This window comes from Delphinapterus leucas, chromosome 7, assembly GCF_059928025.1.
Source record: "Delphinapterus leucas isolate spDelLeu-1000000601 "Yukka" chromosome 7, BTC_Dleu_Yukka2, whole genome shotgun sequence".
Classification (NCBI taxonomy): domain Eukaryota; kingdom Metazoa; phylum Chordata; class Mammalia; order Artiodactyla; family Monodontidae; genus Delphinapterus; species Delphinapterus leucas.
In genome coordinates, this window is record NC_143135.1 from 75,773,562 (window position 1) to 75,787,847 (window position 14,286).

The window sequence follows — 14,286 nt, forward strand, 5'->3', positions numbered from 1 at the left end:
AGAACATCTTTTTTTTCTTGCTGTGCTTTTCATAATCATCACAGCACTTCATTTCAAAAATCAGATAGAAGGAAGTAACACCTGAAATATTCAGGTGCAATGCCTTGGTATGCATAACTTGTTACCATCGTGGTTTATTATTTCCATTTTCCTTCATACAGAACCCACTGCTGCTCCCACAGATGTCAAGGCTACAAGTGTGTCTGTGTCAGAGATTCTTGTTGCATGGAAACATATTAAAGAGAGTCTAGGAAGACCACAGGGATTTGAGGTATGAACAGAATTACTGAAAATAAGCCTTGTTATTTCTGCCGGCACTGTACTCTCTTGAAGAAATTGTTTGGTGACACTTCAACAGAATTACATTCCTTTGAAATTCACTCTATGGAAAAGAAATGAGAAATATACTATTCTACTGACATGTATTATGTTGCTCATTAGCTAGCTTATTTTTCAATGTAGTAGTTTCCATAGCACTGGGCAGATATTAAAAAAAAAAAAAGAAAATAATAGACCTTTAGATAAAAAACCAGGAGCTACAGGTTGATATTTACTGGCATCCAATTTATTGGTGGTTAAAAATGCTTTTTGTGTATTTCTCTCTAATAATTTAATGTATAAAACAAGTTTTCCTATTATATTGTTCGTGGTAGATCTTACCTCCTATACTAACTTGTCAGATTTGCTTGGAACTTAGTGATCTGTACCTATTCACTCAAATGACTTTTTGTCCTTCAAATTTTACTGTTTTTAAACATAGTTATGCCAGCCTTATAGTGGTGAATATTTTAAAAAAATTCATTGACTTCAATAAAATTTTATCCTCCACATGGACTAAAGGATTGTGGGCAGTCTGTGAACTTGAGTATTCCACAAAAACAAGAGCTCTCATACAGCTCTTGTTCTTGCCTTTGCCAGTGAGGGATAGGATTAGGGGAGTAATTTATAAAATACAAAAAAGAATTAGCATCCAACTGAGGATCTTAGTTGTCTTTAAACTTTTTAATGTTTACTTTTCCTCTGTTTCAACTGCCACTAAGAGAAAATCATCTTGATTTTTAAATAATGACCGAATATAGGACTTGTATACCAACATGGTTTCCAGGCTAAAAACACATTTCTTTATTATATTTGAGTTTTCAAATAATGGCTGAGAACTATTTGATTAATATACAGCCAGCATTAAAGATTACAGTGATTAACAGTTTATACAATATTTCTAAGAGTTACAGCAAATATCATTTATATGAAACCATTACCTATACAATATCATGGATTTATTTCTACAATCTTGCTTCAGTTCATTATTTGGTGATACTTCAATATGTATCATATCAGGATTGCATGCTTGTTTTATTAAAATCTCTTTTTCTCCCTAGCCATGCTGCAGGGACCATGTCTGTTCACCAGTGAATCCCAGGACTGGTAGTACTTGGCTCAGGACAGCTACAATAAATATTTGTTGAACAAATGAATATCTGTGCTTCACAAACAGCCCCTTTTGCTCCCACTGTAGAAGACATTGGGGTGGCCTGCCCTGCTCCCCTTCACTGGGCCAGGGCACCATCCCCTAGCTGCTGTGAGTGTTGGCTATGAATGGTTTTCAGCTTCCCCTCTGGAGAACTGCTCTCCACTTAGGGGTGATGCCTTACCTGAAAAGGTACCAACCCCACAATCAAGCAACCCAAGGTCAATGACTGGCTGATACTGACTGATACTGGTCCCTTGCTTCAAGGAGGAAACAACTTTATGGTGCAATTTATGATCCAGAGCCTTAGTCGTGTGCATCAGGCCAAGGCTAGATCACCTGGGACCACACTCCTGCTCAGTTCCTTCTACTTCCCATCCTCTTTTCCACCCTTCCTTATAGATTCACCTGCAAGCACTCTCACAGTAAATCACATCATTCAAATCCCTGTCTCAAGCTCTGCTTCTATGGAACTCAACCTAAAACAATTACATGAGTATAGGTCCACTTAAACCTCTGAATCAGAACATCTGGTGTGCATACTTGTAGTAAGCCATAAAGTGTATTCTGCTGTTCAGAAGAGTGAGGATCCAGGCTTCTACATCTCAAAGTGGTGCTCCTGTCACACAGCCAGTCACCCTCAACAATTTTTCTGCCTGTCCTAATAGCATGACATTCATATTCCCACTGTGATTCACCTGTAATAACAGCTTTCTATGAGGTCCTACAGAGATCACATAAGATTTAAGCTTGTGAACAATGGTTCTCTTTCTATATATAAATCATCATTCATTCATTCTTTCAACAAATATTTATTGGAGGCCTACTAATTAGCAGACACTGAGCTAGATGCTAGGGATAAAACAATGAGCAAATTAAAGTCCCTGTCCTCATGAAGCTTATGTTGTAATAGGGAAGGCAAACAATAAACAAGCTCACAAATAAATGTGTGATATAATTTCAGTTGATGATGAATGTTGTGCAGAAAAATAGTACTGCACAAGAAGGTAGAGTGAGAGTCTGCTGTTTATAGAGGTTTGAGGAATTAACCTTTCTGAGGTTCTGACATTTGACATGATCAAATGAGAGAAAGAAAGAGAAAGAGAGAGAGAGAGAGAGAGAGAGAGAGGCAGAGAGAACAGGCCCTGTCTTAAGAGCATGCTGGCCTTGTTCAAAGAACAGGAGCAATTTTGGCTAGATAACAGTGAACAACAGGAAGAGTGGTAGCAGGAAAAATCGCTGGGACAAGAACCAGGTTATACGCAGTCCTGTGAACCAGGAAAGGGAGTTTAGATTTTATCTTCAGTATAAGGAAAAGCCATTAACGATTACAAACAGAGAGTCCAATCAGGCTCTGACTCATATTTTAAAAGCATCTCTTGGTCTAGAGGGTGAAGAACAGACTCGAAGAGGACCTCAGGTAGAGCAGTGGAGAAGCGGTCCTTCCAACCTAGCAGACAATGAAGTTGCTTTCGAATAAAACAGTAGAGGTGGAATTGATGAGAAGTGGACATTTTAAGATATATTTTGAGTGGAAGTGTGGTAGGATTTGATTATGAATTGGATGTGGACTATGTCAAAGTTAATTCCAGAGCTTTCTGACCCAAGAAGCTGGGAGAATGACAAATCATTCACATACATAAGGAACTGATGGAGAAGAGCATATTTTAGAGCAAAAGATCAAAGATTCTGGTTTAATGTGTTAAATTTTATAAGCCTTTTATTTTATTTTATTTTTTTACAAAAAGAGCTATCAAGTAAGTCTTATTTTAAGAGAAAGGTTAGAGACAGAGCTATAACTCTGAGGAATCTTCAGTATATAAATGGTTTTTATACATGTGCTGGCTGAGATCACCAAATGTTGATAAAGATGTTTGAGAATTGAGCCCTATGGTGCCTCATCATTTGGAACTCAAGAAAGAAGATATGGCCAAAGAAACTATAGAAGACATTGAAGAAGTTCAGAAGCCAAGAGAATTTTAAAATGGAGTGTCAAATGCTGAGTCAAATGTTGCTAAGAAATTCAGAAAGATGAGGCCTGAGGCTTCAGAAAGATGAGGCCTGAGATTGCCCAATGGGTGTGCCATGCAGAGACCTTACTGACCATGGTGAGAAGGGTTTTATAAAATGCTGGTGATCAAGGTTTGACTAGAGATCAAGACCAAGATCACTCAAGCATGGCATTCAAGGGTGTCAGAGCACAAAGTTTTCTCTAAATCTATTTTATTCAAAGCAACAACTTATCACAAGCAAAACTGGAATATCTTTGAGGATATGTTAATAGCATTTAATCAAATTCTGGAGCAATCATTACATTGACTGAATTTTATTTAAAGTAAATCAACACAAATTCTGACAACTATTTTTACACAAAGAAACAACACAGCTTCCATGGGCACAGTAACATTTATAGTATTTTATAGTGCATTATAAATTGTATTTTTAAAAAGATGGCATCTTGTTACCGAAAAAAAAAAACAAAAAACAATATCTTGTTAATGGGAAAATCAAATGTATGCTTTTCATTTCAGAAAATAATTAAAACTTTATATAATTCAATGACCAAATATGACATAACAGTTATTTTAAGTAAAATATAGTCAGCAAAAACTCTTTATAAGATATACTGTCTCATAAGTGTATAGTTGCATGTAGATTTAAAAAATAAATGTGAAATTTGGTCATTTGTAGAGATGTGAATGGACCTAGAGACTGTCATACAGAGTGAAGTAAGTCAGAAAGAGAAAAACAAATATCGTATATTAATGCATATATGTGGAACCTAGGAAAATGGTACAGGTGAACCGGTTTGCAAGGCAGAAATAGAGACACAGATATAGAGAACAAATGTATGGACACTAAGAGACAAAAGCGGGGTGGGTAGTGTTGGTGGTGGTGGTGGAATGAACTGGGAGATTGGGATTGACATGTATACTCTGATGTGTATAAAATATATAACTAATAAGAACATGCTGTATATAAAATAAAATAAAATTCAAAAATAAATAAATGTGATATAAGTAAAACTTACCAGCATCACTCCCACCCCCTCTTTTTTCTACTCTCTATCCCTTTAAGAAAAGCTCTACCTCTGCTCTTCACCTTACCCATCCCAGAATTTACTGTTCTCATTGTCTCCTCATCTTTCTTTTCAGTAAAAAGATCTCCCAAACTAAATATTTTTAAAATGTAGTAACCCCTAAAGCTTAATATTTTATCTCATCACTATCTCCCTCCTCTATTCTATCCCGGCCACAATCCTAGTTGTATTTACTAATAGTAGAATTCTGAGCATGATGACGATGAAACAAGTATTGTTTTTGTCACAAAAGCCAATGAGACTGGTTTCAAGTTTTATGTACTTATCATATCAATCCTGTGAGTCGTTTTGCTAGCCATAATTGCAGCTTTACCTGCAATGTCTAAAGTAGTTAGCTACTATAACCGCTACCAGTCCTGTGCCATTCTGAAAATAGTGGAGACAGTGTTTTTGGTCAAGTCTCCTGTTTTTCCTGAATTGAATGGGTGAATAAGATAGAAAAGGTCCTGCTCTTATGAATACTGCATCGTAATGGGAGAAAATAAATAAATAAATAAATATGAGAAAAATAAACTTAGATAACAATACATGTAGAAGTGCAAAGGTAGAACACACCTGATTCATTTAAGGAAGAGAAGGAAGTGGAGCAACTACACCTTGGTGAACAGTGATGTGAGTGAAATTTGAGGTAGTCAGAGAGTTAGGTGGGCAGACACAATATTATGTAGGGATATATAGATTATGAGAAGAGTTTGTATTTTATTCCAAATACAATGAAAAGCCATTGAGGCAATTTTAGGAGGAGAGTGACAATGTCTAATTTACATTTTTTAAAATATTATTCTGGCAGCTATTCCATGCAGAATGAAAGGGTGAGGAGAGAAAGGTCAAGAGTAGAAGTTAGGAGGTCATTGCAATAATCCATGCAAGAAATGATGATAACTTAGGCTAAGGTCATAACAGTGGAGTAGGAGAAAGGTAGACATACTTTAGAGGCAGGCCTGGCAGGATTTTCTGAATGATCAGATGTGGAGGGAAGGAAAATGATGATTCCTACATCATGGCCTTGGTCAAATGGATGAATAGTGGTATGATTTACCAAATAATAATAATAATATTTTAAAAATTTAAAGGGAAAACCTGGACAAAGAAGAGATTTGAAAATGGGAAATAAAGAAGTCTGTTTTGGCTAAATTAAATTTGAGATGCCTATTGGAAATTTAAGAGGATAAGTCAGATAAGCAATAGGATATGTGAGTTTGGAATCTAATTAAGAGATCAGTGCTGAAGACATAAAGGAGGCAATCATAAAGGTGGTATTTAAAGCCATTCTATTACATTAAATCATCTAAGGACAAATTCCCAGAAGGGAGTAGAGGAAAGGAGAGGATAAGAGGAGGAATGAAGGGGGAGATAAGCTGTGTCCTGGTGCAATCAGCATGTAGAAATTTAGCTGAAGGAAAGGAATCAGCACGGAGAGTGGCAAGGAGAGATCATCTTGATGGAGAGAAAATCAAGTGTGTGAGGTGTCAAAGAAACTAAAAGAGCTAATCAAAAACAAGGAAATGGTCAACTGTGTTTACACCTGCTAAGAGATCGAGATGAAAGCAGAAAAGTTTCTATTGGGTTTAGCAGTTACTGGTGATCTTCAGGAAATTTTCACAATTAAGTAAGTGATCCATATCCCTTGTGTTATCAGTTTAGTTACTTCAGGTTGTAGACATCAAATACCCTTAAGAATATTACTTCTATCTAAATAATGGCTAGTGGCAGCAATTTAGAGAGAACCTCAATTCAGAACTCCAGACCAGCAACACATTTGTTTGTTGTGGAATCATTTAAGTCTCTTGTCAGGATATCAAGGTGTCTTGATATACATTAGAATCATAACTATCCAGTGTTATCAGAAATGGGTAAGAGTCAGACTCAACCTCTCAATATGTTTTCACACCAGTCAATGACTATAAGAGAATTGAATTAACCACTGCAGACAACTATCTTAGCCTCAGATAAAAGCAGTTAAAGGAAGTCAAGGGCTTCCCTGGTGACGCAGTGGTTGGGTGCAGGCGGACACGGGTTTGTGCCCCGGTCCGGGAAGATCCCACATGCCGCGGAGCGGCTGGGCCCGTGAGCCATGGCCGCTGAGCCTGCGCATCCGGAGCCTGTGCTCCACAACAGGAGAGGCCACACCAGTGAGAAGCCCGCATACCGCAAAAAAAAAAAAAAAAAAGAAGTAAAGATGAGACTTTTATATGGGAAACTTCCCTTGATACACCAGGCATAATAATGGAGGTAAATGAGAAAAAAGAAATCATTTCTGAAGTCATGACCACACCTTTAATTCCTTCTAGGATATGGCTCCTGTCAAACACATACTCAACTGCCATTTTGATATGGACAAACTTTATCTCTAGGATACATAGTACAGTATTAACTAATGATAACCCCTCAATGAACTCTTCTTAATAAATAATCAAACTTGAACCTATGTCGTTCACTTGACTCTGAAATCTTTGTGTTTTCTCTTCCACTAATCTTGGGAGGCTACCCTCAAGCAAGGGTCATTTAGAGGGAAGATGGACATCATCAAGAGCAATAAAGTCCTTAAGGCTCTTATAACATCACCTGATCCCCCATCTAAGCTCCCATCACTGTGCTCTGCTTCCCCTGTATGCTCCTCAAGTGACTCACAGCCTGATTCTAATTGTGACCTGGATTGTCAGATTTGGACCTCGTTTGTGCCTGATCTGACTTTCTGTGCGTTTCGTCTGAATTTCAGTTATCATTTATTATTCATTCACTTACTTATCCACGTGCTATTTATTGAATGCCTGCTAAGTCTTGGTGCAGTGCGTGGGGTAAAACAATAAGTAAAATAGACAGATTCCTTGCCCTTATGAAGTTCACAGTCTAGCAAGGGAGACTTTATTTCAGTTTCTTTCTTTCATTTTTGTTTTTCTGTTTTTTGGTAAGGCCTTTTAGCTCCTTTTGTTTGATGTCTTGGTTTTGATATTCTTTTCCCTGATGTAGCCAGACCTATAGGGCAGCTGTAAGGATCTCAGTAGGAGGCTTTCCCTGATACCATCTGTCAATTACCTACCTACATTTAGCATTTTTGTCCTTTACAAGGAAGCCTCCATTACACTCTAATTTGTTTACCAAATAATGAATCAAGCATTTTGACTTAAACTATGTTCATCTGCAACTAACTTACACTTTCAAATACATTAACCAATTAATTCAAATCAAACTGTTTTTGTTATTAAAATGACTAATTGCTCTATCTAATAGAATGGTCAAAGCAATTGATATGGTAGAAATAGCTATGCATAAAGATAGGGTCAGAATGATGACAGCCCCTAGCCTACCAGAAAATAAAATGACTTTATGGTAAGAGGCTTCAGGAAATTTTAGAAATATTATCCCCTTTAATTTCAAAGTGGGTCCACCCATGGACATTTCTAAATGTCACAATTAGGCTAGATTCAAATTCTGCTATGAAAAGAAAAAGAGTGGTCTTTTCAACAAGTTTGCAAGGCTGCCTTTTATTATACAAGTCTTATACTACCTCACAAAAATGACCATCTGAGGAAATAAGAAAGAATATGAAATCACAAATATAGACACCACTCCATCTAATTGTATTTTACAAATACAATTGAACAATTTTGTTGACATTTTCTTAAAACAACCCATTTGAGAATTTTGTTTACTTACATGGAAGTAGCTTGAGATTTCATGGTTACAGAGACTAAATGTAGAAAGCATTGACATTAAGATATGTGAAATTTCTAGCTTATGACATGCAGCATGATTGAAAATCAGAAGTGAGCTATATTTATTGAATGACTGATTTTTGAATTATCATGACTGCCCCATCTCAATTGCCATCCCTGTCATTGGCCCATGCAAATAAATTATTAGTTTCAGTTTTGAATTTATGAACCCACCAGCACTAAGTGTCCTTGAATGGTAATTCCTGAATCTTCGAGCAGAGCCTCTAAAGCTTTTCCTAGAACACTGGGATTTTTATGTGCATACAAAATCAGAGCAGATGCCAGTCTAGCAAGAAAAAAGACTAAAGAAAAATAGGGCCAAATTTCATCATCTTTTCTCTGATTTTCCCAAATTGGGAGGAATGAAAAAGGAAATTGGGTTATAATGCAATGTTGGATGATTAATATTCGTTATTCCTTCACTTAACAAGCATTTATTATCAGGCACTGTTCTAGGCAGTGGAAATGCAAAAACTATTAAGATCTAGTCCCTGCTCTTAAAAAAAATCACAGTTTAATACTGAGAGATGTTTGTGGGAAATTTAAATAAGCAAAAGGCAGAGAGGAAGAGATTGGAACAATACAATTCTTATGTCCATAATTACCCTGGGATTCCTTAGCATCCTGATCCTCTGAAGAAACACTAGTAGCATAAACCCATGCCAATGCCCTCCATGGGCATAGGTTTCTGTTTGGTTGAGCATAGGCTTCTGTCCCTAAATGTCCTCAATTTTCCTAAATAAAACAATAAATCAATCGATAGAAATTTTATTGAATAAAATAAAAAGGAAATTTTTAGACATATTTTTAAATATTATATTGTATATTCTGCCTGTGAAACAAAATTCCTCATGATTATCAAGTTAATGGTGCTTGTATTCATTGTGACCTTTTTGAAAGAGTATTATTAAGTATATTTTTTAATGGCTGGGTTCATTTCAATAATAAGCGACAATGTATTTTTATAGCAGAGTGAAAAGTGCACAGTGTCCTAGTCCTAATTCTTAACTTTTTCATGCTTATTATGAAGAAGAACAAAAGACAAAACAACTTGTCCCATTTTACAATTCTCACTAAAAGACACACACACCCCTAGCGACTCCTTTTCCCAGGCTATATTCAAGACTTGCATGTATTTATTTTAGAACTTCCAGAGGGTATGTAACTCAGAAATTCATTTTAGACATGTCACTAAAGCCATTTCCACTTACTGATTGCACTGAAAAGACACTAATTGTGTTTTGCTCTATAAAGTAAGTTGTAGTGGGGATTTCTTAAGGGGAAAAGGGATGAGATTGTTGTTTTTATTTTATGAGCTGACTCTAATCATCAAAGCAGGAGACAAAAAAAAAAAAAAATGGTCCTCACTGCTGTTTGACAATAACTCATACTAGGCAGATTGCATTTAATTGGTATAGCAGAGGGTGCAAGGGTGAGTGTGTGTGTGTGTGTGTGTGTGTGTGTGTGTAAAATGGAATTTCAGACATAAATTAAAGGGGGAAAAGAAGCTGAAATGAAACCAGTTACCAAAAGGCTAAAACAAAGGCTGTTTTATTTTCCATATGGTGGGTAGCAGCCGTTGTACAGATTCTCCTTTGGCTTTTTGTTATGACTATATAAAAATAAGAATATAAAAAACTAAACAGTGAGAAGAAAATATTTCTACACTCCCTTTTCTGAAATTCTGCGGACTCTGGAAAAATCAAATAGCTTTCATGTCTCTATCATTAGATTTCCTTCTCAGGTTATTTTCAGAGACTGGGAGGCTAACTAAAACTATTTATGATTTTAAAAAATCAGCAGATCAAAAGGAAATTATAGAAGTAACTTGAAGATGTAACAGTTGTTTCACTTGTTCCTTCCCCTGTCCTATTGAAAGGCAACCTGTAGAATTCTTTTAGAAAGTAATGAATAACTCAGTGTATACTACGTTTCTGTTTCATTTACTTCTAAATACATTGCTTCATGGAGAAAATTCCCTAACCCAAACCACATTTAATATTTTCTTCTACTAAAACTTTTATAAACCATTTTATTTTCAAGAATATTAAAATATTTGCCTGAATATATTGTTTTACCCACATGAAGAACCAAAAGGGTATGTATGGATGATATCTTTTATCATATTCAGAAGTACTTCCTATTTTTTTCACTCTTTGACACAAATGGTAATTTACTGTGCGACCTCTAAACAGGGTTTTTTTCTTTACTCCTAAACGCAGCCATCCTGAGCTCATCATGTCCATCCACAATCTCACTCTCTGTTACATAATACACATTTGTACACAGAAAGCATCCACGCAAAAAATAAAATAACAAATGTAGACATCAACCCATTTAATTTTACAAATACTTGGAATATTTTTGTTGACATCCTCTTAGAATGACTCATATGAGAAATACCAAATTGCAACAAAATCTTCCTTTTGAGGGTTGGGTTTTTATCTTAAGTACCTGACAACATACTTGTGGCATAGAGGTCCTAATTCAATGAGTGTTGAAGAGTTAGATACAGACATGGTCTTGCTTACTATACTAAGAAATATAGAAATATTATAAGGTGTTTGAACACACACAAAAATGAAGTTTTGCAAAAGACATGCTTAGCATTATAAAAATGCCAATTACTAATTGACTATTTGCTAATTACAAAACGGCTGAGACTTTATTTTCAAAGGGCAAGACTTTTTTTAACCTACATATAGAAAAGTGCACAAACCATAAATGTACAGCTCAGTGAATTATCACGAAGTGAACATACCTGTGTAACCACAATCCAGGTCAGGAAACAAAACATTTCTAAGAACTAGAGAATCACCTTGTGTCTCTTATAGTCATTATCCTTATTCTGAACCCCACACCCCCACCAAAAACAAAAACAAAAACCAAGTATCCTGACTTCTGATTGGTTTTACTAGTTTTGGGAATCATATGGAGCTTTTTATGTCTTGTATTTTTCACTCAACATTATATCGGTAATATTCATCCATATTTTTATGCGTTTTCTCCTAAATTTCATTTGTGAGTATGCCACAATTTATTTATCATTCTTCCATTGATGGATATTAGGTCTGTTTGCAGTTTGGGTCTGTTTTGAAGAGAGCTGAGTACAGAGGAAAATTTTGGTAGAATTATCCACTTGCAATATTAAATCTAATCCATGATTATTATATCCCTCTTTTTTTTAAACCTTCTTTGATCTTTGTCTATACTGACCTTGCAAATCTTTCCTTAGATTTATCCCTATTTAATATTTTTATTCTAATGTGACTGTAACCTTTGTGGGGTTTTTTACATTTTTTTAAATTGTTTTTATTTAATTTTTTAAAAAAATCTTTATTGGAGTACAATTGCTTTACAATGTTGTGTTAGTTTCTGTTGTACAACAAACTGAATCAGCTATATGTATATATATATATACCCATATCCCCTCCCTCTGGAGCCTTCCTCCCACCCCTCTAGGTTGTCAAAAAGCATCAAGCTGATCTCCCTGTGCTATGCAGCAGCTTCCCACTAGCCAACCATTTTACATTTGGTAATGTATATATGTCAATGCTACTCTCTCACTTCGTCCCAGCTTCCCCTTGCCCTCTTGTGTCCTCAAGTCCATTCTCTATGTCTGCATCTTTATTCCTGTCCTGTCCCTAGGTTCATCAGAACGATTTTTTGTTTTTAGATTCCATATATATGTTTTAGCATATGGTATTTGTTTTTCTCTTTCTGACTTACTTCACTCTGTATGACAGGCTCTAGGTCCATCAACCTCACTACAAATAACTCAATTTCATTTCTTTTTATGGCCAAGTAATATTCCATTGTATATATGTGCCACATCTTCTTTATCCATTCATCTGGCAATGGACACTTAGGTTACTTCCATGTCCTGGCTATTGTAAATAGTGCTTCAGTGAATATTGGGGTACATATCTCTTTTTGAATTATGGTTTCCGCAGGGTATATGCCCAGTAGTGGGATTGTTGGGTCATATGGTTGTTCTATTTTTAGTTTTTTAAGGAACCTCCATACTGCTCACCATAGTGGCTGTATCAATTTACATTCCCACTAACAGTACAGGAGGGTTCCCTTTTCTCCACACCCTCTCCAGCATTTATTGTTTTTATATTTTTTGATGATGGTCATTCTGACTGGTGTGAGGTGATGCCTTATTGTGGTTTTGATTTGCATTTCTCTAATAATTAGTGATGTTCAGCAACTTTTCATGTGTTTGTTGACAATCTGTATATCTTCTTTGGAGAAATGTCTGTTTAGGTCTTCCACCCATTTATAGATTGGGTTATTTGTTATTTTGATATTGAGCTGCATGAATGCTTGTATATTTTGAAGATTAATCTTCTGTCAGTTGCTTCATTTGCAAATATTTTCTCACACTCTGAAGGTTGTCTTTTTGTCTTGTTTATGGTTTCCTTTACTGTGCAAAAGCTTTTAAGTTTCATTAGGTCCCATTTGTTTATTTTTGTTTTTATTTCCATTATTCTAGGAGGTGGGTCAAAAATGATCTTGCTGTGATTTATGTCATAGAATGTTCTACCTATGTTTTCCACTAAGAGTTTTATAGTGTCTAGCCTTACATTTAGGTTTTTAATCCATTTTGATTTTATTTTTGTGTATGGTGTCAGGAAGTGTTTAATTTCTTTCTTTTACATGTAGCTATCCAATTTTCCCAGCACCACTTAATGAAGAGGCTGTCTTTTCTCCATTATATATTCTTGCCTCCTTTATCAAAGATAAGGTGACCATATGTGTGTGAGTTTATCTCTGGACTTTCTATCTTATTCCATTGATCAATATTTCTGTTTTTGTGCCAGTACCATACTCGCTTGATTACTGTAGCTTTGTAGTATATTCTGAAGTCAAGGAGCCTGATTCCTCAAGCTCCATTTCTGTTTCTCAAGATTGCTCTGGCTATTCAGGGTTTTTTTTGGTTCCACACAAATTCTACAATTTCTTTTTCTAGCTCTGTGAAAAATGTCATTGGTAGTTTGATAGGGATTGTATTGAATCCACAGATTGCTTTGGGTAGTAGAGTCATTTTCACAATGTTGATTCTTCCAATCCAAGAACATGGTATATCTCTCCATCTGTTTGTATCATCTTTAATTTCTTTCATCAGTGTCTTATAGTTTTCTGCATACAGGTCTTTTGCTTCCTTAGGTAGGTTTATTCCTAGGTATTTTGCTTTTTTTGTTGTAAAGGAAAATGGGAGTGTTTCTTTAATTTCTCTTTCTGATTTCTCATTATTGATGTATAGGAATGCAAGAGTTTTCTGTGCATTAATTTTGTATCCTGCTACTTTACCAAATTCATTGATTAGCTCTAGTAGTTTTCTGGTGGCATCTTTAGGATTTTCTATGTATAGTATCATGTCATCTGCAAAGAGTGACAGTTTTACTTCTTCTTTTCCAATTTGTATTCCTTTTTTCTTTTTCTTTCTCTTCTCTGATTGCCATGGCTAAAACTTCCAAAACTAGGTTGAATAATAGTGATGAGAGTGGGCACCCTTGTCTTGTTCCTGATCTTAGAGGAAATGCTTTCATCTTTTGAGGTGATTGATTGAGAATGATATTAGCTGTGTGTTTGTCATATATGGCTTTTATTATGTTGAGGTATGTCCCCTCTATACCCACTTTCTGGAGAGGTTTTATCATAAGTGGGTCTTGAATTTTGTCAAAAGCTTTCTCTGCTTCTATTGAGATTATCATGTGGTTTTTATCCTTCAATTTGTTAATATGGTGCATCACATTGATTGATTTGCTTATATTGAAGAATCCTTGCATTTCTGGGATAAACCCCACTTGATCGTGGTGTATGATCTTTTGAATGTGCTGTTGGATTCTGTTTGCTAGTATTTTGTTGAGGATTTTTGCATCTATGTTCATCAGTGACATTGTCCTGTAATTTTCTTTTTTTGTGACATCTTTGTCTGGTTTTGGTATCAGGCTGATTGTGGCCTTGTAGAATGAATTTGGGAGTGTTCCTCCCTC

The 14,286-nt window shown here is 35.7% G+C and overlaps 1 protein-coding gene across 1 annotated transcript in view; it reads left to right on the forward strand.

The window, feature by feature from the left end:
* CNTN5 (contactin 5) overlaps window positions 1-14,286 on the forward strand; it is a 71,551-nt gene that overhangs the window by 37,707 nt on the left and 19,558 nt on the right. Inside the window, exon 4 of the mRNA XM_030760521.2 lies at window positions 162-271. Coding sequence (XP_030616381.2) covers window positions 162-271 — 110 coding nt within the window. The remainder of the gene's footprint in view (window positions 1-161; window positions 272-14,286) is intronic.